This window comes from Phyllobates terribilis, unplaced genomic scaffold (genome assembly GCF_046119375.1).
Source record: "Phyllobates terribilis strain yellow unplaced genomic scaffold, ASM4611937v1 Scaffold_3__8_contigs__length_932513732, whole genome shotgun sequence".
In the NCBI taxonomy this organism is placed as follows: domain Eukaryota; kingdom Metazoa; phylum Chordata; class Amphibia; order Anura; family Dendrobatidae; genus Phyllobates; species Phyllobates terribilis.
The window spans coordinates 837,427,174-837,453,397 of NW_027362763.1; the positions used below are offsets into that span (position 1 = coordinate 837,427,174).

A 26,224-nucleotide genomic window follows, 5' to 3' on the forward strand; every position below is an offset into this window, starting at 1 on the left:
CACAGATCAGCTAGTTATCACCTACCTATGACTAGATGATAACTTCTAAGGATGGGAATAACCATTTAATACAATAAATTGCTTTATTTTTTTGGGAGGCAATGTGACTTTTATTCAAAATTACCCCGTTTTGAATATTGCACTTTTTGAGGTCAAGTGAAGATGTAAATCACCCTTTAATATATCATCAATGTTAAAGGGCAATTCCCATCTCCAAGATCCTATCCCAATATGTAGTAGGTGTAATAATAATAATTAATAATATTAGCAAATACCTCCAATTAGAAATGTAGTATAAATGCTCTGATTCGCTATGTCGCTTACCCCAAGTTCAGGGCATTGCAGTAGCTTAGGTATCCATGGTTACAACCACTAACAGCTAACTAACTGTCACTATATGAGTGGTCGTAACCATGGATATTTAACCTACTGCAATGCCTGCACAGGGGGTAAGTGACATAGTGAATCAGAAGAACTATACTACATTTCTAATTGGAGGAAATATTATTTTTTATTACACCTACTACATATTGGGATAGGATCTTGGAGATAGGAATACCCCTTTAACGTAGTTGTCTCGGGTGGACAATAATTCCCTATGTTAAAGGTCCCCTGGTAACATGCTTGATAATAGGAAAGAGAAAGGGCGGTGATGGGTGTTCATTAAACTGTGGCAATTGAAATCAATAGGTCATCCACATAATGCAGAGCTTAGTCTGGACCACCATAGGAAGAGATGATCTATTTAGTGGCGCTCTGTTATAGTAAAATAAAAGGGGCCTCAACAGGATAAATGAACACAGGTTATCAAAAGCACCCAGCCCTTTAAAATCAATGGTAACTGAAGTCAGTCTTCATATAGGTCAATTTTTTAGGAAGTGTAACAAATCTGAATTTAGACACTGAATTACACAACCGGCTGTATCTCCTGGCAGTCTGAAGTTCATGCTGCATTGATGTCCGCGATATATTCTCTTTGCTTTATCCTCGATAATGTTCTTGGTTTAATTAAATATAAAGGGGTTGTCACACAATAAAAATTCTCATTTCTATGTTAAACTATGAAAAAACATTAACCTTTAAAGTAGAAATAGTACAAAATGCACCTGTGTCTAGATAATGCTGTTACATACTGGGCATAGGGTCTCCCAGTGTTCTTGTGCTTGCCTCTCAGTCCATTTCATGGGTCCAATGCCGATGAGAAGAAGCTGCTTTTAGTTTAATTAATGACTTTTACTATCTGGTTGCACCATAACAGGAATAGTGCACCAGAAGGTACAACAACTCTTTCACCAAATTTTTTCATGTTGAACTGGACTTATGATGTAATAGTGGTTGCAGAGCAGAATACAACTTTTTTTTTACTTTGCATTTCCACTGCAGAAGTATTAGCAATCAAATACTTGGCACCTAATGAGTTAACTTTAGTTAAGTCCAAGTGGGTGTTATTAGATAGTTTTCACCGGGGGCGTGTACTTCTGCCTCCTGTATAATGCTGACCAGTCATAAGCAGGCAGCAACATAGACGTGTAGAAGGACCTATGATAATGTCATCAAGGTCACAAGATCTGATTGGGTCCTGCCAGCTCTAGTGCACAGCCTAAATAAGCATGAAAGAAATATTACACAGCACAGAAGTGTGGAAATATTGGAAATAGTAACTGGAGTTATAAGCTCCACACTTCTTTGCTTCAGTGCATATTTAGGCTGCACACTCCATCTGGCAGAACCTGTGGACTCATGTCATGTGACCCTGATGACATCATCACATGTACTTCTGCACTTCTATGTTGCTGACTGCCTATGATTGGTCAGCATCATACAGAGAGAAGAAGCACACGCCCCCAATGAGAACTCTGATAGCTTCAGTTAAGTCCAAATGGGTGTTAACTCATTAGGTGCCAAATATTTGATTGCTAATATCTTCACAACGGAGAGGCAAAATAAAAAAAATAAAGTTTTATTCTGTTCTGCAACCACTATTATATTGTGTGTTCTTTTCAACATTAACAATTTGGTCCTCTTTTAGTCATTGTTCTGAAAAAGAACCACAAGAACACCAGGTGGCACTATTTCAAGTATGTAACAGAAGTATCGAAACACAATGACATTTTTAATGATTGCAATTAAAAAAAAAATGTGTGATGAAACGGAAATATCAAATTAAATAACAGAACTGGGCCAATAAAAATAATAATACAGATAAATTATTAAATAACTAATTGCTTCCTGGAAATTTCCCTGAAATACCCACTGTTGATACAAGAAGCCAAGTTTACACAAGTGAACAGAATGAAAGTCTTTGTGCGATGTTGAGTCTGGCATGTTGTTTGTCTTGTTTTGCTACCTTTATATCCTCCTTGTAATGCATAAATGAAAAGTAAATTACATCATGTTATGTAACTGTGTGCCTGATGCACTTTCTTTGCTAAATACAGATACCAAATTTCCAAGGGAAAATTTTCAGCAGTGGGCAATTCCCTGATCTCGCGATGCAAGAAAATTGAGAAGACTGTTCCCTAAGCTTTAGACATTCTCTTTCCTCATGCCCAAGGTTCTGTGTGCTTAATGTTTATGGCCTTTGTTTAACATATAAACCTAGAATAAATTATGTCCCCAATAGGGATTATTAGGACCTTCATCTACCGTATTTTTCGGACTATAAGACGCACCAGACCATAAGACGCACCTAGGTTTTAGAGGAGGAAAATAAAAAAAAATGTAAGCAAAAAATGTGGTCATGATGCACTTTTAAGGGGGAGGGGGTCTTCTGCTGACACTGGTATAGGGGTAATGTCCCCCAATTCTGACAATATCCCCCATCCTGGTATATATGCCCCTTCCTTCCTTTTATACGTGGTCCCCATCCCCATCCTGGTATGCCTGGCATCCCTCCATCCTGGTATGCATGGAACCCCTCCATCCTGGTATGCATGGCACCCCTCATCCCTATCCTGGTATGCATGGCACCCCTCATCCCTATCCTCGTATTCATGGCACCCCTCATCCCTGTCCTGGTATGCATGGCACCCCTCATCCCTATCCTGCTATGCATGGCACAGCAATCCCCATCCTGGTATGCATGGCACAGCAATCCCCATCCTGGTATGCATGGCACCCCTCATCCCTATCCTGATATGCATGGCACCCCTCATCCCTGTCCTGGTATGCATGGCACCCCTCATCCCTGTCCTGGGATGCATGGCACCCCTCATCCCTGTCCTGGTATGCATGGCACCCCTTATCCCTGTCCTGGTATGCATGGCACCCCTAATCCCTATCCTGGTATGCATGGTACCCCTCATCCTTATCCTGGTATGCATGGTCCCCCTAATCCCTATCCTGGTATGCATGGTCCCCCTAATCCCCATCATGCTGCACATAAATAAAAAATAAACACTCCTACTCACCTCTCTTCTCTCTCCTCCAGCACTGCATCCTGTCTGCCCACACTGATCTCTACATGTGAGCCACGTATGACGTCACTGCCATGCGCGGCTCACAAGGAGAGATCAGCTGCCGGAAATCACTGCTCCCCACGCCGGGACTGTGTGCGCGGGGAGCAGTGACTTCACTCTCCTTCATAGTCGGCACACAGCGTAGCCGCGCTGCGGCTTCTGCTGCTGCCGGCTATCTCGTGTGCCCGCTTATTAAAGGGCATGAATATTCACCCCCTCCCCACACCCATGGGCGTGGAGAGAGGTTGAATATTCATGCCCTTTAACAGTGGGCACAGGCGATTCCGGCAGCAGCAGGAGCGGCAGCGCGGCTACACTGTGTGCCGCTATTAAGGAGCATGAATATTCAGTGCTCCCCACGCCCCATGGGCATGGGAAGCAGTGAATATTCATTTTCTTTAGCAGCGGGGACAGTGTAGGCTGCAGCGGGCGGCTGCTGCCTCCTGTGCCCCGCTCCTCCACCGCTACCGCTCCCCCCACACTCCACATATATACACCCTCCCCCAACATTCGGACTATAAGACGCACCCCCCATTTTCCTCCAAAATTTTGGAGGAAAAAAGTGCGTCTTATAGTCCGAAAAATATGGTATATGTCAGAGATAAAATCTGCAATACTGTGCTCCACCACTGGGAGCACTAACATATCTGCGCCTTACAAGTCTAATTCCACAAAAGTTGGCATGCTGTGTAAAAAGTAAAGAAAACGAAACAAGAATGCAATAATTTGGCAATCTCTTATTGCCATATTTTATTCACAACAAAATATAGAACACAGATCAGAAGTGGAAAGTCAGACATTTTTCCATTTCATTTGAAGAAATAAACTCATTTAGAAATTAATGGCAGACACACATCTAAAAAAATGTTGCAGCTGAGCCATGTCTACCATTGTGTTGCATCCCCGCTTCTTTTTACAACAGTCTGTAAATGTGTGGGAAATGAGGATACCAATAACTCGAGTCTTGGGAAATGACTGTTGTCCCATTCTTGTCTGATGTAGGATTCTAGCTCCTCAACAATCCTGGGACTTTATCAGATTTTTTGTTTTTTATTGGTGAAAGTTCTGGACTGCAGGCAACCAGTTCATAACCTGAACTCTTCTCCTGTGAAGCCATGCTGTTGTGATGGATGTAGTATGTGGTTTAGCATTGTCTTGCTGAAATATGCAATGTATTCCCAGAAATAGATGTCTGGATGGGAGCATATGATGTTCTAAAAACTTTATATAATGTTCAGCATTGACAATGCTTTTCAAGACGTGTAATCTGCCCATGCCATAGGCACTAATGCAGCCCCATACTATCGGAGATGCAGATTTTTGAATTGTGCGCTGATAACAAGCTGGATGGTCCTCTCCTCTTGAGTCTGCAGTACACGAAGTTTGTGATTTCCATAAAGAATTTCAAATTTTGATTCATCTGATCAGAACAGCTTTCCATTTTATCCAGATAAGACTGAGATTTGGCCCAGAGAGAACAGAAGAGTTTCTGGATTGTGAGGATATATGGCTTATTCTTTACATGATAGAGCTTTAAAGGAGGTGTCCACTGCTTGGACAACCCCTTCTTGATCAAAATGTTTTGACCCGATAATATAAAGAAGCTTATAATCACCTTCCATGCCGGCGCCGTTCCCACGGTGTCAGCACTCGTGGTCCCGGGGCTCCAGTTGTGATACGTGACGCCGGCGCCCAATCAGCGCTGGCGTCACTGTCTCCGCCTTCAGACAATTCAAACATGAAGAGGAAGTCCTGGCTGCAGCTGCTCTCGGACTTCCTGTTCATTCTCAATTCGAGAGGAGGAGGGGACAGTGCTGATTGGGCGCTGGTGTTACATGTCACAAGAACCGCACGGGAGCCCCGGGGAGAACAAGTGCGACACCGCGGGAACGGCGCCAGCATGGGAGGTGAGTATGTGCTTCATTATTTTATGGGGGCCAAGCGAGGGGTATGAACAGGGGTTGTCCAAGTAGTGCACAACTTCTTTAACTTGCATTTGTGGATTGCATGGCGAATTGTGTTCACAGATAATAATTTCTGGAAGCTTTCCTGAGCCATGCTTGTTTTTAGTGCAGTGCGGCTTGAGGACCCTTAGATCACGAGCATCTAATATTGAGTATGATCCTTGTTCTTTGTGCACATGAATTTATCCAGAATCTCTGTATCTTTTGATGAGATGTATTTTAAATGATGAGACATTAAAAATCTTTGCAATTATATGCAGCGGAAAATTTTACTGATATTATTACACAATTTGAAGACGCAGTTATTCACAGATTGGTGAATCTCTGACCATCTTTGCTTCTGAGAGACTCTGCCTCTCTAAACATGCTCTTTTTATACAGTCATGTGGCTTAATTGAAAACTGACTCTGGCTGTTTTTCATTAGTACCACTTACTTTTCCAACCTGACTTGACTTTTTTTTTTTTTTAGATATGTTGCGGCCACCAATTTATAAACAAATAATTTTTTTCAAATGAAATGGAAAAATGTCTTCTGATCTGTGTTCTGGCTATGACTATAAGAGATTTCCAAATCGTCACATTCTTGTTTTCTTTACATTTTACACAGCATCCCAAGTTTTTTATACAGGGGCTTCTGTCTGATTGCTGTGATGCCATTTTCCTGGTGATTTTAGTAAACCAGAAGCAAATGGTTGTCAGCTATAAGGATGAAAATTGTGTTTGACATTGTTTTATCCCTTGGTGTGTTAGTTTTCAACATTGCTGGACCAAATGCTTTGCATATTTTGTCATGGATTAGCCTAAATTTTTTTATTTTTTTGTGTTTTTAGGTTAAAACATTAAAACATGGCAAGGACATAGCCAAATTTATCACCAGATGTCAGGAATCTTATTATTCGGAGAGTGAAGTCAGGTAAAAGCGAAAAGGAGGTAGCTAGGGAATTCACCTGTTCTCAGAGTCAAGTGTCACGTATATTAAAGAAAGAAAAAGAAGGTTATGGAACAGCTGACAAACCTAGAAGTGGACGACCATGGAAAACTTCCTCCAGAGTTGATCACTTTATTAAGAAAAAGTCAGTATCTAATGTCCATAAAAGCCCTGTACAGATTTTGCACGAAATGAACAAAGAATATGGGGTCAAAGTGAGTCGTCAAACTGTGGTGCGACGACCAAGAGCAGAAGGGTTGAATGCACGAGTTCCAGTCAAGAAGCCTTTCATCTCTGCAAAGAACCGGAAGGTCCGACTTCAGTTTGCCAAAGAACACAGCAATGGAAAGAGACAGATTGGTCTAAGGTGTTGTGGTAGGAAGAATTCAAGTTCAATCTGTTTGGTAGTGATGGCAAACACTATATACACTGTGTGCAGAATTATTAGGCAAGTTGTATTTTAGAGGATTATTTTTATTATTGATCAACAACTATGTTCTCAATCAACCCAAAAGACTCATAAATATCCAAGCTTAATATTTTTGGAACTTGGAGTGGTTTTTTTTTAGATTTGGCTATCTTAGGAGGATATCTGTTTGTGCAGGTAACTATTACTGTGCAGAATTATTAGGCAACTTAATAAAAACCAAATATAATCCCATCTCACTTGTTTATTTTCACCAGGTAAACCAATATCAGTGCACAAAATTTAGAAATAAACATTTGTGACATGCAAAAACAAAGACCAAAAAAATTAGTGATCAGTATAGCCACCTTTCTATATGATGACACATAACAGCCTTCCATCCATAGATTCTGTCAGTTGCTTGATCTGTTTTCGATCAACATTGTGTGCAGCAGCCACCACAGCCTCCCAGACACTGTTCCCAGAGGTGTACTGTTTTCCCTCCCTGTAGATCTCACATTTTATGATGGACCACAGGTTCTCTATGGGGTTCAGATCAGGTGAACAAGGAGGCCATGTCATTATTTTTTCTTCTTTTAGACCTTTACTGGCCAGCCACGCTGTGGAGTAGTTGGATGCATGTGATGGAGCATTGTCCTGCATGAAAATCATGTTTTCCTTGAAAGATACCGACTTCTTCCTGTACCACTGCTTGAAGAAGTTGTCTTCCAGAAACTGGCAGTAGGTCTGGGAGTTGAGCTTCACTCCATCCTCAACCCGAAAAAGGTCCCACAAGTTCATCTTTGATGATACCAGCCCATACCAGTACCCCACCTCCACCTTGCTGGCGTCTGAATCGGAGTGGAGCTCTCTGCCCTTTACTGATCCAGCCTCTGGCCCATCCATCTGGCCCATCAAGAGTCACTCTCATTTCATCAGTCTATAAAACCTTTGAAAAATCAGTCTCAAGATATTTCTTGGCCCATTCTTGACGTTTTATCTTATGTTTCTTGTTCAAAGGGGGTCGTTTTTCAGCCTTCCTTACCTTAGCCATGTCCCTGAGTATCGCACACCTTGTGCTTTTTGATACTCCAGTAACGTTGCAGCTCTGAAATATGGCAAAACTGGTGGCGAATGGCATCTTGGCAGCTTCACGCTGGATTTCCCTCAATTCATGGGCAGTTATTTTGCGCCTTTTTTGGCCAACACGCTTCTTGCGACCCTGTTGGCTATTTGCCATGAAACGCTTGATTGTTCGGTGATCACGCTTCAAAAGTTTGGAAATTTCAAGACTGCTGCATCCTTCTGCAAGACATCTCACAATTTTGGACTTTTCAGAGCCCGTCAAATCTCTCTTCTGACCCATTTTGCCAAAGGAAAGAAAGTTGCCTAATAATTAAGCACACCTTATATAGGGTGTTGATGTCATTAGTCAACACCCCTCCTCATTACAGAGATGCACATCACCAGATTTACTTAATTGGTAGTTAGCTCTCAAGACTATGCAGCTTGGAGTAGGACAACATGTATAAAAAGTATCAAAGTGATCAAAATACGCATTTGCCTAATAATTCTGCACACAGTGTATACTGCCCAATTGGAAAACGTAATGATGTAAGGTATCAAACACCTACAGTGAAACATGGTGGTGGTAATGACATGGTTTGGGGCTTCTTTTCTGCATCTGCCATTGGCCTTCTGCATAGAATTGATGGAAATATGAATGCTACCATGCACAAGGATATACTGGAGAATGTAATGCTGCCACATGGTAAAACCAAAGTAGGCAGGGGATGGAAATTCCAGCAAGACAATGATCCTAAGCACACATCCAATTTAGTCAAAAATTGGTTAGCAAAGAAAAATGTTCGCCTGTTGCAATGGCCAAGCCAATCACCTGATTTACACCCTATAGAGCACCTTTGGGATGAGTTAGGGCGATAAGTTGGGGCCCGTACCCATAACAATAAAGATGAATTGTTTGCAGATTTGCAAATGGAATGGAGCAAGATCCCTCAAGATGTCTTGAATACCTTAGTGGCTTCAATGCCCCGTCAGTGTGGTGCAGTAATTAGAGCAAGAGATTATGCTACAAAATACTAAGTTATGGCATTGTAACCAATGAATTACTCTCTATGTTGTGATCAATAAATAGTATATGCAAAACTTCTGGCAGACAGTTTTCTTTAATTAAGTGGCCATACCTATATTCAAAAGCATGTTGGTTAAAATTCAAGACAACCTGTCTACTCCAGAAACACTGCTTACATGCAAATATAGTGGTAATCTGCAGATAAATAAAATTTAAATCCTGTTTATCTGGCTAACTAGAGTAGCAGCTACAAGGAGAAAATGAAGTTTTTTTCTCCCTGCAGCCGCTAACTTCCAGTCATCGGGGCGGTGCAGGGAGCTGTAACTGTCACACAATGAGCACTGTTATCACTCCCCCTGAAGCTTGATTATCCTCCTTTTCAGCAGGGTATGTGAGCAGAGGAGTTCACCTTTATAAAAATGTAAACATTTTTTAGGATCATAACATATAATAATAGCTAGTAGAAGAAACTTTTCCTGCATTTCACTACAATATAAATCTGCACTTCTTCCAGACCTCCAGAGTTTGCCATCCCGTTTTACCCAGTTAGTTTTCCTTTAATAAGAGATAATTACCAGTCTGGGCACAGGATGGATTAGAAGAGTCTCTGATCTTGATATGAGCAGGCAACACATGGAGAGCCGAACATAAGCACCCCCTGTGCACAGCGCTGTCCTTAGATGATCTGATGGACTTCGAGGCAACGCCTGAAGTATTTCTCTTCATCTCCCTAACACTGAAACTGAGAAACCTTCAAGAAAAATGCTTGTGAATTGAAATGTTGTAAGTAATCCTACAGGAGTTGATTAGATAAAATCTGGTTTTAGTCAAGGAAATAGGCCTGAGCTGCAATACCAGACATGGCCTATGGGTCACAGTGGCATTGATTCTGGAAAAAAAAAATTAAGAAATTGTGACTATCTCCATTTCACATGAATCTTTATAGAAGTAGAGCCCAGCAAAAAGCTGCCCAGACTTGGAGCTTCAAAATAAGACGCCAGTGGTAGGTGGCACGTGTAGGACATTACCCAGAGAATCTCATTATCTCTACCTGCGTGTCTTCATCCCATAGCGATTCCTCGTACCATATGTTCCCTACGCACTGTGTATCCTGATACCCATCATAGCGCCCAGGACCACGCGATTACGCTCGCCTACTCCATATCACTATCACCCAACTGAGGACACTTCCACGTTACTGAACAATCTGTGTTTTGATGAAGGCCCATGCCTTGGGACCGAAACATCACTGAATTGTTGTTTAGATTGCCTAATAAAAATTCTGCTATACATTTTGGAGTGTCAAGTATCTCCTGTTTTACCCATCTATCATAGCCAGCAGTAATATTTTCACATTTCGGATACAGTACCCCTACTGTTGGATCAGACCTGATTGACTCACTTCTCAGGCACATCAGCTTTTGGCACTCATGATCCTGTCGCCAGTTCACCAGTTCTCCTTCTTTGGACAGTTTTGGTAGGTATTAATCCCTGCATATGAGGAACATCCCAAAAGACTTATCATTATGGAGATGCTCTGACACAGTTCTCCAGCCATCAAACTTTGGTCCTTGGGCAAAGTGGCTCAGATCCTCATGCAATGATATTTTTTCAGCTTCAGACACATCAATTTCAAGAACTGACTGTTCACTTGTTGCCCATTCACAGGTGCCATTGTAACTTGATGTGACATGCAGAAGTAGTGCTTTTGCAGAGTGTGACATGCAGAAGTAGTGCTGGTGCTTTAAAAGCATCCAGCAACTAGAGGGGTTAACACAGTCACAGGAGAAGGGGAGTGTTTTATTAGAGCCCCAGGGAGATTGTGGGGAAGTTGTTTACTGTCTGGCTGGAGCTGAAGAGAAAGGTGGTGTGTGGATTCTGTATCTCACAGAAGCGTCCCTGCAAGTGAAAAGGATTCAAGTCAGGAGTGAAGCTAACCACAGGTCAAGTAGAGTTCCTGAACTAGCGGTGCAGAGTATTGTCAGGCAGAAAGATAAGGACTGGAAGAAATGGTGTCACAGGGATCATCTCCCTCAGCAAAGCCCCCCCCTCGCCTCCATCTCACTGTGCTGTAAAGAATGCTGTGGTCATTAATGTGCCTTTGCATTAGAACTGTGCTGTCCTATACTACTGGGAAGACTGTGAACTGCTGTGCTGCTAAGGAAACTGTACTGTTTGTCACTGGAGACTGTTGCGCATAAGATTTAACTTACACTGACTGTGCGGCTTCTTATTAAATGCTACTGTTCTACCGTTTATGAGGACTCTTGTCAAGTGTGTCTGGTCAGCAAGTGAAACAACCTATGTGTGTGCCTGAGGGTCAATACCCCTGTGAGCCTGAGAGAAGCTGCAGCACATAGTCTATGGTCGCCCTTAGTAACGGTACCCCTTGGATTCCAAAGAATTCATGTAACCTGTCTCGCCCCTATCTGAACCTAGCGGCGTGCGTGTAACATTGATTATAAATATTATTTACTTTACCTGTCAGTGGTGACAATATTAGGGCAGATTAAGATTGATTATATATAATGATACATAGGTGCTTTTTACTTAAATGATTATACTGATTAGATGATAATATATATTTATATCCGAAATACTTCCAATCTGTGCCTGATACCATCATCATTCAATACCTAAATAATAACAATCACCTTCTACACATGATGGCATCTTGTAGAACTTGTTAGCCTTTCAGGAACGGCACATTGTCATCTACATTCTAAGTTTCTTCTCTCTGAACTCTGGGGATCTCTGTCTCTACATACCAGCAGACGCTCACTAAGTGGATGTCCTCTTCCTCTACTAAAAATGACATCAGCTCTACAGTCAGAATGAAAAAGCTCGGAGACATAAGAATTTCCCAGTTGGAAGTAACTTTGCATAATGGATGTGGTTATGTGGTTGCTACAAATAATATATGGGTAATTAGCACTGGAAACGTGATTAAAATCTGTGGTCAAATAAACAGGGAGCAAAATCATTTTTGAGTTATGATTGTTTTGCTAAATTATATATAAAAGTTACAAAAGGATTATAATCTGATGACAAGGGGGAATAGTAACTCTGTCCCATTTATTATTTATGCCATATTTATTATATATTATTAGGTGTTAAGCTCGCGCCCGGACTGAATGGCGTGAGCGTACTTAGTGATCCCACTGGACCATGAACCGAGGAGTGCCTGGAGGGGCGTAACTAAGTATCAACCCGATCCGACCAAGGTCGCACGGCGGCTTAGTCGACTCCGTGGACCAAGGAGGAACCGAGCAGAGGGACCAGGTGCGACTCCAGGTCAGACCCCGGTCACAGTTGTTGACCCACACCAGGGAATGCAGGAACAGGCAGGTTAGACTGGCATACAGGCAGGTGGGTATTGGCAAGTACGGCTGGTATGCAGACAGGTGAGTACTGGCAAGTACGGCTGGTATGCAGACAGTTGGGCACTGGCAAGCACGGCTGGTATGCAGACAGGTGGGCACTGGCAAGCACAGCTGGTATGCAGACAGGTGGGCACTGGCAAGCACGGCTGGTATGCAGACAGGTGGGCACTGGCAAGCACGGCTGGAGTGCAGACCGGGAGGTACTAGCAGGTTGGAGCGCAGGCTGGATAGGGTCCAGTACAGACTGGGAGACAGGTACAGAGCCGCAGATGCGGTAGACAAGCACAGTAAAGCAAAACCGCCGGAGCGGAGGACAAGGCAGAGCAGAGAGGAACTGCTGGTGCGGTGAGCAAGCAGACCGAAGTGAAAACTGCAGGTGCGGTGGGCAAGGCAGAGCAGAGCGGAACCGCCAGAGCGGTGGACAAGGCAGAGCAGAGCGGAACCGCCGGAGCGGTGGGCAAGCAGAGCAGAGAGAAGCCGCCGGAGAGGTGGGCAAGGCAGAGCAGAGAGAAGCCGCCGGAGCGGTGGGCAAGGCAGAGCAGAGAGAAACCGCCGGAGCGGTGAGCAAGGCAGAGCAGAGAGAAGCCGCTGGAGCGGTGGGCAAGGCAGAGCAGAGAGAAGCCGCCGGAGCGGTGGGCAAGGCAGAGCAGAGAGAAACCGCTGGTGCAGTGAGCAAGGCAGAGTAGAGAGAAGCTGCCGGAGCGGTGGGCAAGATAGAGCGGAGCGAAACCGCAGGTGCGGTGGACAAGGCAGAGAGGACAGGGCGCTGTTCACATGGAACAGACTGGAAAATACAGGAAGATACAGAGGAAGGGAAAAGGGACAAGCAGAACCAGATGCACACAAGGTACTTCCTATGGAGTAGCGAGTGGACACAAAACTCACAAACAGAAGTACAGAGACAACGAGTTGGAGTTAGGTGGAGGTTCAGATACTGCAGGAAAAGGGAAGGTACAGACATAGAGACAAACAGGTAACAGGCTAGGATACAGTTCAGACAGGAACTACTACTGCAAGAGATACAAGAACGAGCCTGGGAATACAGTCCCCAGAGAGGCGGAAAGAGACTAGAAGTCAGAGATAACAGGTCTGGGAATGCAGCCCCCAGAGTGGCGGAAACAGACTAGAAGTCAGAGATAACAGGACAGAACCTGGCAATACAGTTGCAAAGACAAACTGAGTGAAGGTGTTTCTCAGGCACCTCCTACTGGGTGGAGGGGGTTAAAATATCCAGTGACTCACAGCAATAGGCTGGACATGCATTAGGGGTGCGCCCACAGCAGCTATAAGAATCAGGAAGTAACTGGGCTGCCGCCCTAAGCAGTCAGTCAAGAGAAATGCACATAGCATGAACTGGAGCAGGGATTGCAGACTGGACTGACAGGTAAGATTGCGGTCTTGCATAGTGGGAGGTGGTGAACTATGCAAGCACGCCGCCAGGGATGTAACATTAGGGTCCTGGCTTTATGAGTCAGCACGTAGAAACACTGTGTGCTTTGGAGGATTCAACCCATTTGTATTCCTTGAATGGCCGCCATGTAATACTACATATCCCCTGCAGAAGCCATGGCAGGAGAAACATCTAGCTGTTTCCAGCTTTCACTAGCTCTCTGCAGAGGGTGAAAGTAGCAGACACGGGGAATTAGATGATCAGCCAAATTTTGACAAGGGTTGTCCAACACTCTTTTTTTTTCATCTAAAACCATTGAGGGCTAAAAAATAATTGGCTGCAGCAGGCACAGCCCTCTGCGCTAAAAGAAGAAGCGGTCTACTTGGGCAGGGTCCTAAACCCCGCCCATGTATACCGCTTCCTCTTTTAGCGCAGAGGGCTGTGACTGCTGCAGCCAATCATTTTTTAGCCCACAATGGGTTTAGATGTAAGAGCAGTTGGGAAAAAAGTAGATAAGTATATACTTTTTATAAATTTTTAGACAATCTTGGATCCAGTTTTAAAAAAAAATGTAGAAATGTACTTGGGGCATACATATTAAGTCACCGGATATCACAGTAAAAACTGAATACATTATAAAATAGATTGGTTGGGCCTGATGAGGCTTGTGGACTTCCTTTGAAAATCCACGTAGAATCTACTGTATGATGCTTTCTATAAGTTTTCTTGTTTGATATTGAATGAGAAATGTATGGGTGCAGCTTTAGCTGGACACTTAAAATGCTCATTTTAATAGCAAGATTATAAAGCCATCTCACAAGGATTTACAAAGTAAGTACGCTAGCCCCATCAGGGACGAGAGAACTATTTAGCAAGATGGGCCGTTCTGTACTGCTGTACTGTGTAACCTGGAGACAGATTTTTTTTAAATATATTTTAGTAATATTCCTTCCACTCAACTCAAAAATCATCCCTAAGCCTCCTGCATTCGCTTCACTTTGTCCCCCTTGTTTTACACTTTTGCTTGTTCATTTGGCTTTGTGTAATCACTAGCGTTGAGCGAGTATGTTCTGTTCCGAGTATGCTCGGCCGAGCTCCGAGTATTTATACAGTGCCTACAAGTAGTATTCAACCCCCTGCAGATTTAGCTGGTTGACACATGCGGAATTAACTTGGCATTGTGACATTTGTACTGTAGATCAGCCTGGAAGTGGGAAATGCACTGCAGCAAATTTTTTTATTTATTTTTTTTTAAACGTTAAAAGTTAATTCAGAGTGTCATTTATTATTCAACCCCTTAAACCACAAGAATTCTGTTTGGTCCCCCAAAAGTATTAAGAAGTAGTTCAGGCACCAAGAATAATGAGCTTCACATGTGTGGATTAAAGATCTCTTTTGCCAGCCTTTTCTGACTATTTAAGACCCTCCCCAAACTTGTGAACAGCACTCAGACATGGTCAACATGGGAAAGACAAGGGAGCATTGCAAGGCCATCAGAGACAAGATCGTGGAGGGTCACAAGGCTGGCAAGGTGTACAAAACCCTTTCCAAGGAGTTGGGCCTACCTGTCTCCACTGTTGGGAGCATCATCCGTAAGTGGAAGGCTTATGGAACTACTGTTAGCCTTCCACGGCCAGGACAGCCTTTGAAAGTGTCCTCTCGTGCCGAGGCCAGGCTTGTTCGAAGAGTCAAGGCTAACCCAAGGACAACAAGGAAGGAGCTCCGGGAAGATCTCATGGCAGTGGGGACATTGGTTTCAGTCAATACCATAAGTAACGTACTCCACCGCAATGGTCTCCGTTCCAGACGAGCCCGTAAGGTACCTTTACTTTCAAAGCGTCATGTCAAGGCTCGTCTACAGTTTGCTCATGATCACTTGGAGGACTCTGAGACAGACTGGTTCAAGGTTCTATGGTCTGATGAGACCAAGATCGAGATCTTTGGTGCCAACCACACACGTGACGTTTGGAGACTGGATGGCACTGCATACGACCCCAAGAATACCATCCCTACAGTCAAGCATGGTGGTGGCAGCATCATGCTGTGGGGCTGTTTCTCTGCCAAGGGGCCTGGCCATCTGGTCCGCATCCATGGGAAGATGGATAGCACGGCCTACCTGGAGATTTTGGCCAAGAACCTCCGCTCCTCCATCAAGGATCTTAAGATGGGTCGTAATTTCATCTTCCAACAAGACAATGACCCAAAGCACACAGCCAAGAAAACCAAGGCCTGGTTCAAGAGGGAAAAAGTCAAGGTGTTGGAGTGGCCTAGTCAGTCTCCTGACCTTAACCCAATTGAAAACTTGTGGAAGGAGCTCAAGAATAACGTCCACATGAGACACCCAAAGAACCTAGATAACTTGGAGAAGATCTGCATGGAGGAGTGGGCCAAGATAACTCCACAGACCTGTGCTGGCCTGATCAGGTCTTATAAAAGACGATTATTAGCTGTAATTGCAAACAAGGGTTATTCCACAAAATATTAAACATAGGGGTTGTATAATAATTGACCCACACTTTTATGTTTAAAATTTAATAAAATTCAACTGAGCAACATAACTTTTTGGTTTGTAAGATTTATGCTTCTGTTCATAAAACCTACTCTCGTTTGCAGTTTGAAGGCTCTAACTTATTTACATCTTATCAAACCAGCTAAATCTGCAGGGGGTTGAATACTACTTGTAGGCACTGTAGCTGCTCGGTGATATGGTTGAATCGCTCCCGTGTGCATGATTTGCAACTGTTTAACAGCTTTATTACATGTGAGGAATGTGTAAGAAATAGACATTCCTCCCATGTAATAAAGCTGTCAAACAGTCGCAAATCATGCACACGGGAGCGATTCAACCACATCACCGAGCAGCTGTAAATACTTGGAGCTCGGCCCGAGCATACTCGGCGAAGGGTTAATAGAACATACTCGCTCAACACTAGTAATCACCCAACCTATATTAGTATTTTAAGAACATAAATACAAAAAGCCATATACACAATAAGACCAAAAAATTCTTATTCACGAATTGTGCAAAACTCAGAGGATTGATAAAAATATCTTTTTAGCCATGTAAAATTAAAAGAAATTGATAATCATAAAAGGTCAGACACATAAAAGATCATTGCAGTAAATGGGTGAGCAAAAGGACCACACTAAATATTGATATACATGATATTAAATGATAGCTCAATTGAGGTACAAACCAGATAGCCCAAAATTATCAATGCATAGGGAAAGCAATGAAATACAGATAGGTCCAACATATTGAAATACAGTACATACCCAGAGGTATTGATAATGGTTCCTCTGATGAAGCTAGATGCGAAACGCATGTTGGGTGCGTTTGTATAGGTAAGCCATAATCAATACCACTGGGTACGTACTGTACTTCAATATGTTGGCCCCTTTCTGTTTTTCATTACTTCTTTGAAAACATTGATTATTTTGGGCAATCTGGTTTTTACCTCTTGTGAGTATCTGTCTTCACTGCTGTGATAGAAATTGAATTAACATATCATATGTATCAATAATAGTGTGATTCATTTGCTCACCCATTTACCACTCGTGTAGTAACAGTTAGTAAGTTGGCTGTTAGTGGTCGTAACCATGGATACCTAAGCTCTGCAATACCCTGCACATGAGGTACCCGACATAGCGAATCAGAAGAACTATACTAAATTTCTAATTGGAGGTATTTGCTAACATTATTATTATTACACCTACTACATATTGGGATAGGATACTGGAGATGGAAATACCCCTTTAATGCAGTGTACGGTGGGTACTGATTTTCCTTCTGGAGATGTAATAGATATAGGGAATCTTACAAGAGATTTGTCTCCACCCTGAGGCTTAATCTATGGAAGACTCATCTATGGCTGATTTCTACCACCGGCAGCATTACTAAAAACTGATCGACAATATGTGCGATAAATACCTAATCAATTATGGGGCATAACATTAGTAAGAAGCTTTTCATATAGAAAAAAAGGGTGCAAAGCATTGCACAGACTTCATACACATACCTGCATTGTCGCCACATTTCGGCTTTCTTCATACAGACAGGCATGCTAGTGAAAGCTGGATCACACGATACCCCCATCATCCCCACCAGTAACACACCCTACTTCTATATGAATATTTACAGAATTTCCACATTCTCTAAACTGGCACAGCATAAATTGCAGGGTTTGTAGAAAAATGTAAAATTGGCAATGGTTTACACAATTCAAAATTCATTTAGTAAGGGAGCGCTCCACCAGAGAGCCGGCTCCCCGGCCTGGCTCACAAGTCCGCATGTGGTTCTGCTTAGCAGAAGGAAAAGCTCAGGAGCTTCCAAGCTTCACTTGGAAAGTCGATGGGAAAATGAAACAAGTATCTGACCGAAATAGCAGGTGCTTCTAGAAAGCGGCACTCAGGAATGGTAAAATACTGATCCTTGTCCCCTAATAATCCTAGCAGACCGGGAATACGGCTTATATATGGTTATAAAATGGCGTATTTCCTCCACCCACAATGATAAAATAGCTATAATCATGGTAGCAGAAGTTCTCTGTTCCTATGTCAGTAAATCCAACTGAGGATTAGTTCAGGCAGTACAAAAATGGCTGATAACAATTCACCAGCACATCATCCTCAGTGCATGATGGAATTTAGGGTCCTGTTAATACTCTCGTCATTATTACACATCCTATTTTGCTTTTAATGCACATATTCAAAATTTTCCAAAGCTAAAATATATTAACTTAATAGCATAGGAAATGTTATCACTTTATGATGTGTGAAATGAAAAATCCCCTTAAGGCCTCATTCAGACTTCTATTTTCTTTTGAATACAAGAAAAAAACGTGTTTCCTGGATCTGATATCACCCATTTTTCATCCACGTGTCCATTTGTACCATCAGTCTTGTATACAACAAAATAAAAATTCCAAGCTTCTATTGCCCATTAGGCCATGTTCACACGAGGCGATTTTTCAGCGTTTTTTGCTGCAATTTTTTTTTGCTGCGTTTTACAGTACCAGTAAAGTCTATGAGATTTCGGAAATCTCGTGCACGCACATTGTTTTTTGTGTCATCACGATTTTGTGCTTTGTATGGTTTTTTGCACAATAGAGCATGTCACTTCTTTCAGGGTTTTTGCAGCATTTTTCACCCATTGAAAGTAATGGGTGGTGACAAAAATGCTGAAAAAACACAAGTTGAATAGGTAATTTTTTTTGTCACTGAACTTTATCAACGTGCAAAGAGATAAATGCACAGTGAAAAAAAAAACGCAGCAAAAAAATAAGCAAAAACCAAGTAAAACCTGCTTTTTGGAGGCAGAAACTTTACTGCCAAGAGATCAGGTTTTCCTGCAGAAAAAACCCCACTAAAAAGCGCTTATTAAGAACATAGCCTTAAAGTTCACACAGAGTTTTTGGAAATGTTTTTTTGGTGCGGATTCTGAGCCAAACTCAACATTAAAAAATGCTTTAAATCCGCTTGCAACAAGGTTCCCCTTCATTTGAATGAGAAAATGCGCCTGCAGTGCACGTTTTTTCCCCTGTGTTTTTAGTGCTTGTTCGAAAATAACAATGTCAATTCTTTAGCGCATTCTCCTTGAGTAAACTGTGGAAAAATACACATTTTTTCAGTGTTTTTTATGCATTTTTTGGGGCGAGAGTTTTGCAGAGGAAATGTGCCAAAAAACACAATTTTTGCTACACTTTATAATCAAAAGCGCAATGAAAAGCAGCTGAAAAAATATAAAAACAGTAAAAAATAAGGTGTGTTCTCACAAAACTGCGCAAAAAAACATGCGTTGTAATATTTTTTTATGTCGATTTTCCAGCCAGAAAATAATCCTCATCATAAAACTTAGTGTGAACATACCCTAAAAAATGAAAAGCTCTCGGATAAAAAAAACAATGTCACCCATGGACATGTGTACAGCCCCATAGATTATAATGGATGCGCATTCTATCTGTGAAAACACTGAGGGAACACGTTACACATGGATGCCTGAATGTGGCCTAATCCTCAGGTTCGATCGGGGGCACATAGGTAAAACCCCCCAATCATAAATTGATAGCACGTCAAGATGATATCTCATAAGATTTTGTATTGAGATGGGAAAGCTCCAAGTCATTTGAGATCCCGGCTGCTACGTGGGCACTGCCCCGCGGCTACAGCATTGTACATGGGCTCCTAGCTACGCTTTGTCCAGGACCATTTAAAGAGATATTTCAGTCTTATTATTATTATTTATTATTCATACATTTTCACACAGATTTTTAGATCGGAGTGTGTCCACACCAATCGCCGGAGCAAGGCTTCTCCCCTGGCCACAAGAACGTGGCACGGAGCAGATGAGTATGGCGGCGGCAATGCAATTAGATAGCAGAGTGCAGCTCTGAGCAGCTGCTCAATTCTACTGCTCCTGGCTGCAGTTCCAGGGGAAACACAGGGCTGGTGACTGTGGTGCCCCCAGCGCTGGGACCCACTCCAATTAAACAATTAGAACCTATCCAGTGGAGAAATGATCATTTTTGTACCCCAGCCGAGCGTAAGCGTCCACATTACAATACCGTCTCGATTTTAGATCTGATATTCTACATTGATTCCTTTCTTAATCTATCATGACGGCAGTCTGATACAGAGCTCCAAATCCCATGCATAGACATAGATGTAAGAGGTGACATCCAGGCTGCCTGCAGCCACCACTAGGGGGCGCTTACTGCATACTATTTTTTATCATTGAGATCAACGATGCAGTATTCTGCGGACAGCCGAAGAGTTATGTTTTACCTCTACGTCTATGCACAGGGGTTGTATGTAGAGCAGGAAGTACAGAATTTTCAATATTTTGAGCCAAAACAATGATATTCAAGGGCAGTCATTCACTGTAAGGATTAGGAGGCTTGACCAGCCTTTAACCACATTCATCTAACCTTAGTTCTTAATTTTATCTCCATATTACTCAGATGTTTCAAGATGAGGGATCCATTTTCAAAAGGATCCAAATGAATTGCACTGACTTAGAGACCACCAAGTTCTGATGACTTTAAATGGAATCTATCACCAGGTTTTTGCGATGGAATCTGATAGCAGCATGATGTAGGGGCAGAGCACCTGATTTCAGTGATGTGTCACTTACTGGGCTGCTTGGTGCAGGTGGATAGAATCCCTGTTTTCTCTGCTGTAGATGGAGCAGAGCTCAGAATGCTGAGCCGTGTATAACCCTGCCCCCACCACTGATCGGCAGCTTCCTGTGTACACTGCACATTGTCAGCAAGCTGCCAAACAGTGGAGGAGGCGACATTACACAGATTAGCTGGACTGCTGTGCACGTGACACCTAGTCCTGCACTGATAATCTCCTGCTGATAAATCACTGATTGTATTGAAACTACAGTGCACAGCCTAAAAAGTGACACATCCCTGGAATCAGGGTCTCTCCCTCTACATTATGCTGCTCTCAGATTAAATAGCAAAAACCTACTGACAGATTCCCTTTAAGAAGAGCGCTGCTCTTGGTGTCAAAACAGAGCGCAGTATCTCATCAGTGTGAAGAAAGATTTATTACATCTTAAGCACATAATATCAATTTGCTTTCCAGTCTTTAGTAACATTTTCAGGAGCTTCTCAACAAAAAACAAAGCTATTGCAGTGATTCCATGTAGCAGAGCTGAATGAGATAATTAACTCTTTGGAGCAGAAATGTGTCTCATATTAGCAATCTGAGCTCATATAATAAGTGTGCCCTGATTGCAGTCCTATGCAAACGAAAACAACATACCGATGTGTACCTCCTCAGCTTTCTTCTTGGCTTCAGATGTCCCGAGGTGAGTGGAGCATCTCAGCATATCGTGAGCCAATAGGAAAGGTAAGAACGGAGACATCTGTACATCTGTCCATTGTATGACGTCTGTTCCAGATTATACACATCCTGACATACACACGTCCACAGAAGTAATTACATTACAGCGCAGATGTAGCAGAGCTGAGTTTACCAGACACATAGGGCTGCAGGTGTCTCTCTCAGAGAGGTGTGACGGTGTAGGAAACAGCTCTGCTACATCTGCACGCAAACAGTTCTCCCTTTTATTTCTTCAGCCACAGAAACTTAGAAAATGAAATAGATCCCGATCCACTCTCAGGATTACATAAAATTCTCTAAAAACATCTGATCCTTGAAATATAAAAACATAAAAGTTTTTTTACCTTAAAGTAGCTCTGTCTGTCTTGCGGCCGACGCACTGCCATTATCATCTGGGAAGACTTCTGCTGGACGGCCGCTGTGTTTTCCCAGCTTCTCTGAGAGGAAGGACATGGTAATGGTTAGGGCAGTCTGTAGGAAATTCCTATGCAAGCCACAGAATCAGTCACAACAAGCAGTCTGCCAGTGCCCGACTACTCCATCCGCAGCCCAGAGGCTCAGCCTCATCCTACAAGGAGACAAGGAGGTGGGATGTGATGATCCCACAGTGGTCAGAGACTGGAGTAGGAAGACTGCTTATTTTCTACTATGTATTCCTCAATTACAGCCACGCTCATCGCATGGGTGGAAAAAGATTCCAGTAAGGGAAAGAAGAGGTTAATGTAGACAGTATGCCTGGATTTCACAACACCACTAAGGTGGAAAAGCCACATGTATCTCTGCCACATGGACCTGCCATTACTGAGAGTGGAGAAAGTGCTGCAGCTATTAACAGTGCAAGGACTTACTCCGGAGGTCACTATAAGACAGCACCACCATGCAACCCATCAGTGTGGTCTGAAGAAGAAAAACCTGCTCCTTGGTGTGTTCTCCAGGGGCTGGGTATGACAACACCAGATAAGGGATGAGATACAACATACAGCCTGCAATACACAAGCCAGGGACTAAGGAGTCAGACACAATGCACTGAGGATCCCTGGAGTCTGCAGATCCACCTCTTAGGGCAGAGTCAGACGGCCGTATATTCTCTCCTCCCAGAGAATCGGGTCGATTATGATAATAATGACACTCAGACCAAAGTGTGATCCGAGTGTCAACATAGTGTGATCCCATTCTGTTGGAGATCAACATTTCTCCATCTTCCCCATTGTGTGAGTGCACGGAAATCAGACTGCACTCAGATGTCATCTGAGTGCGGTCCGATGTTTTCACTGCACCCATACACTTAAATGGATGAGTGGCATCTGATTTCTGAGTGAAATTGTAGCATGCTGTGATTTTTTTCACTGTCAGTGAAAAAAATTGGTCATCAGTACTGCCCCATTGGATAACATTGATTCAAGTGCTATCCAATAAAAAAATCAGATAGCATTCGTCTGATGTATACAGCAATGTGAGCGAGCCCTTAAAGAGAATCTGTTATCTTTAGTTTCTATTTCAGCAAACACATCTATTCTTTGTGAAACAACAAGTATTACAATTCTGCATTGTGCCGTTCTTCCATTATTCCTCCTAGGTGTTACCAGTTGGGGGGGTGTCTCTCTGCTGACCAATCAGTGCTGATGGTTGCAGACACACCCCATTTTGACCTAGGGAATGTTAACACCCAGTTAATAATTTATTCATACTTTTCCAGAAGGAATCAAAGTCAAGAGAGAACTGGAAAGACACAAAGCGCAAAAATAGGGTCAATATTGAGAAAGTAACTTGTTAGTGTTCACCTGGTCGGGCTGTGTGCACACAACCACTAATAACGCTTAGGCTGCTGCAGACCCACGAGGAGATGAAAATGCCGGTAATGGAGAAACAAATGGGTTAACTCTGCACTGCCATGTAGGAAGGATGAGGGATGCCAATCGGAGTGTAACTGGTTTATTTAGTCAATGCGTTTCGAAGTATACATACTTCTTCCTCAGGATAATGATGATCGAAGAGCGCCTACATGGCGCAGAATTAACCCATTTGTTTCTCCATTACCGGCATTTCCAGGAGGAATAACAGAGGAGCAGACCAATGGAGATCTCTAGGAAAAGTATCTCTTTAAAAAAAAATGTATGAGAAGAATTTACAAAAAGAGACATTTAAAACTATGTTCACATGTCCAGTAATCATCCGTGAGAACAGATCCAGCAGCAATCTGTTGACAAAAAAAGTTCTGCAGACAGAACTTTTTTGTCCAGTTAAAAAAATGGATTTCAACTGGATCCGTTTTTTTAACATTGAAGTCTATGGAAAACAGATCCGTTAAATAGCCATCTGTTTTCTTCATTAGAAACTGATCCAGTAAGCAAAAAACGGATCCTTTTCAAATGAAAGAAAAATGGATGGCTGTTTAACGGATATAATTTCCATAGACTTCAATGTTAAAAAAACGGATCCAGTCTAAATCTATTTTTTTTTAACTGGACAAAAAAGTTCTGTCTGCACAACTTTTTTGTCAATGAACTGCTGTGTTCTAACGGACGATTACTGGACATGTGAACATAGCCTAAGAAAGGTAAAAGGTCCTTTTTAACCACTTCATGACGTGTGTACATGTACATCATGTGTCGGGTGCGTTATAAGGAGTGAGCTCAAGAGTTGAGCCCACTGTATACAGGGTGGGTGCCAACTGTCTTACACAGCTGGCATCTGTCTCTAACTGCAGCGACTAGAGCTAGCTCTGATTGCTGTTTTTAAACTGGTCAATAAAGGGTTAATACATTGAAATATCTGCAGGTATGAACCTAGTGTGGGTATTTTTTAATAACTCCTAATTACACTATATTTGGGAGTTTCTATTTAGCTGGCTGCAGCACAGATGTCCGATTTATGATATGGGAAGGAAAGACATGACACGTGCAATCTGTGCAGCTGCAGAGGGACTCGATAGGTTAGGGGGACCACCACATTTTGGCATATAAGAAAATCACCGATGAAACATGGATGGTAAAAACTGACCAAAATCTAATCCAAAATGCTGATTAAAGTCGGTCAGTGCTTTTATGTACAAGATAAATCACTGACATCATAGCGCCCGATATCTGATGGATTGTTGGGGATATTTAAAGGGGTGCTCTATAATTATTTTTTGTTCTCTAGATTTGGGCAGTCAACAGTTTTCCTATTGATCTAGGGAAATGCACTTTGGATTAGAGGACTAGCAGTTTCCTTCCAGCTTTTGAAAGTGCATTGTAGGAGGGCAGGGCTGGCTGTTAAACTGGCCTCGTTATTACTCTGAAGCACAGCGGTGCGCACAACCCTGCCCTGTGTGCATTAGACAATGGAACACGCCTAGACCTCAGTTCTCCCTTTTGTATAAAACACCCGCTAATGTAAACTGCGGCCAAGGCTTTGTTTGACTCTGCAGAATGTTAAGAATTCCCCCCCTAAAGTCACTCTGACCTGGGCAAGATCTCATTTCAAGTCTCTTGCATTAGTTACAGAACACAATGCACCTGGAAGAACCGGAGGAGCAATGAAAGTGCACAAAGGCAGTAGAGGATACACCTAGCTGAGGTGCACACCTCCCGCGGTCTAAACTGGAGAGGGAAGATTAGCAAAAAGTTACACAAGTTCACAAATGAACTAATTCAGGAAGAGAGCCAAGATATTCTGGTGGAGCAGAGTCATATGTTCTTATCCATGTAGTTATGTAATCAACTTGAAAATTCCAACCATAGTATTAATCTTCTGGAAAGTGCAAGTTCCAGTGAAGTGTAACATGAGCCGGTCTGTTCTGTGTCTACTGTTACCAACAAGTATGTAGAATAGAAGGAAATAAAGAAGCCAGAAGGGAAAGGTGAGGTCGGCACACTACAGTGCCCATTGAGACCATTTCCGGTGACTTCCTCTTGAAGCTCATCAAGAGAATGCCAAGAGTGTGCAAAGCAGTCATCAAAGCAAAAGGTGGCTACTTTGAAGAACCTAGAATATAAGACATATTTTCAGTTGTTTCACACTTTTTTGTTAAGTATATAATTCCACATGTGTTAATTCATAGCTTTGATGCCTTCAGTGTGAATGTACAATTTTCATAGTCATGAAAATACAGAAAAATCTTTAAATTAGAAGGTGTGTCCAAACTTTTGGTCTGTACTATAAATAAATATATATATATATATATATATATATATATATATATATATATGTTTGTTGCCTAAAATACAAAGGACATGTGTCATCTTTAACTTTAGGCCTTTTAGAGATCAATTCATCTTCATCTAATTTTGACCAGGGGTGCCCAAACTACATGTCACTGTACATCCAGGCAGTACATATATATAAAGACTTTAAAGAAGACCTTTCACCAAATGTTTCATGTTGAACTTAAGACAGAATGTATAAGTAGCTGTAGAGCGGAATAAAACTTTTTTTTATTTTTTAATTTCTCTTCTGTTGCAGAAGTATTAGCAATAGTGATGAGCGAACGTGCTCGGATAAAAGGTTAACTAAGCATGTTCGGATGTTATCCGAGTATCTTCGGCGTGCTCGTATATTGTGCTCGTATATTATGCTCGAGTCTCTGCTGCACGATTTGCAGCTGTTAGACAGCCTCAACACATGCAGGGATTGCCTGTTTGTTAGGGAATCCTCACATGTGTTGAGGCTAACAGCTGTAAATCATGCAGATGCAGCGACTCAAACATAATATACCAGCTTGCCGAAGACACTCGGATGACACCCGAGTTAACCCTTTATCCGAGCAC

General features: G+C 42.4%; 1 protein-coding gene across 3 annotated transcripts in view; it reads right to left on the reverse strand.

Annotated features, from left to right (window-relative positions):
- Positions 1 to 26,224, reverse strand: part of RIN2 (Ras and Rab interactor 2) — a 175,333-nt gene that overhangs the window by 88,648 nt on the left and 60,461 nt on the right. For 2 of the 3 annotated variants that reach the window (XM_073672467.1, XM_073672466.1), the window contains exon 2: positions 21,821 to 21,913. The exons of the other annotated variant lie outside the window; for it this stretch is intronic. In XM_073672467.1, the coding sequence (XP_073528568.1) occupies positions 21,821 to 21,868 (48 nt within the window). In that variant the 5' untranslated portion in view covers positions 21,869 to 21,913. The remainder of the gene's footprint in view (positions 1 to 21,820; positions 21,914 to 26,224) is intronic. 3 annotated transcript variants of the gene reach the window in all.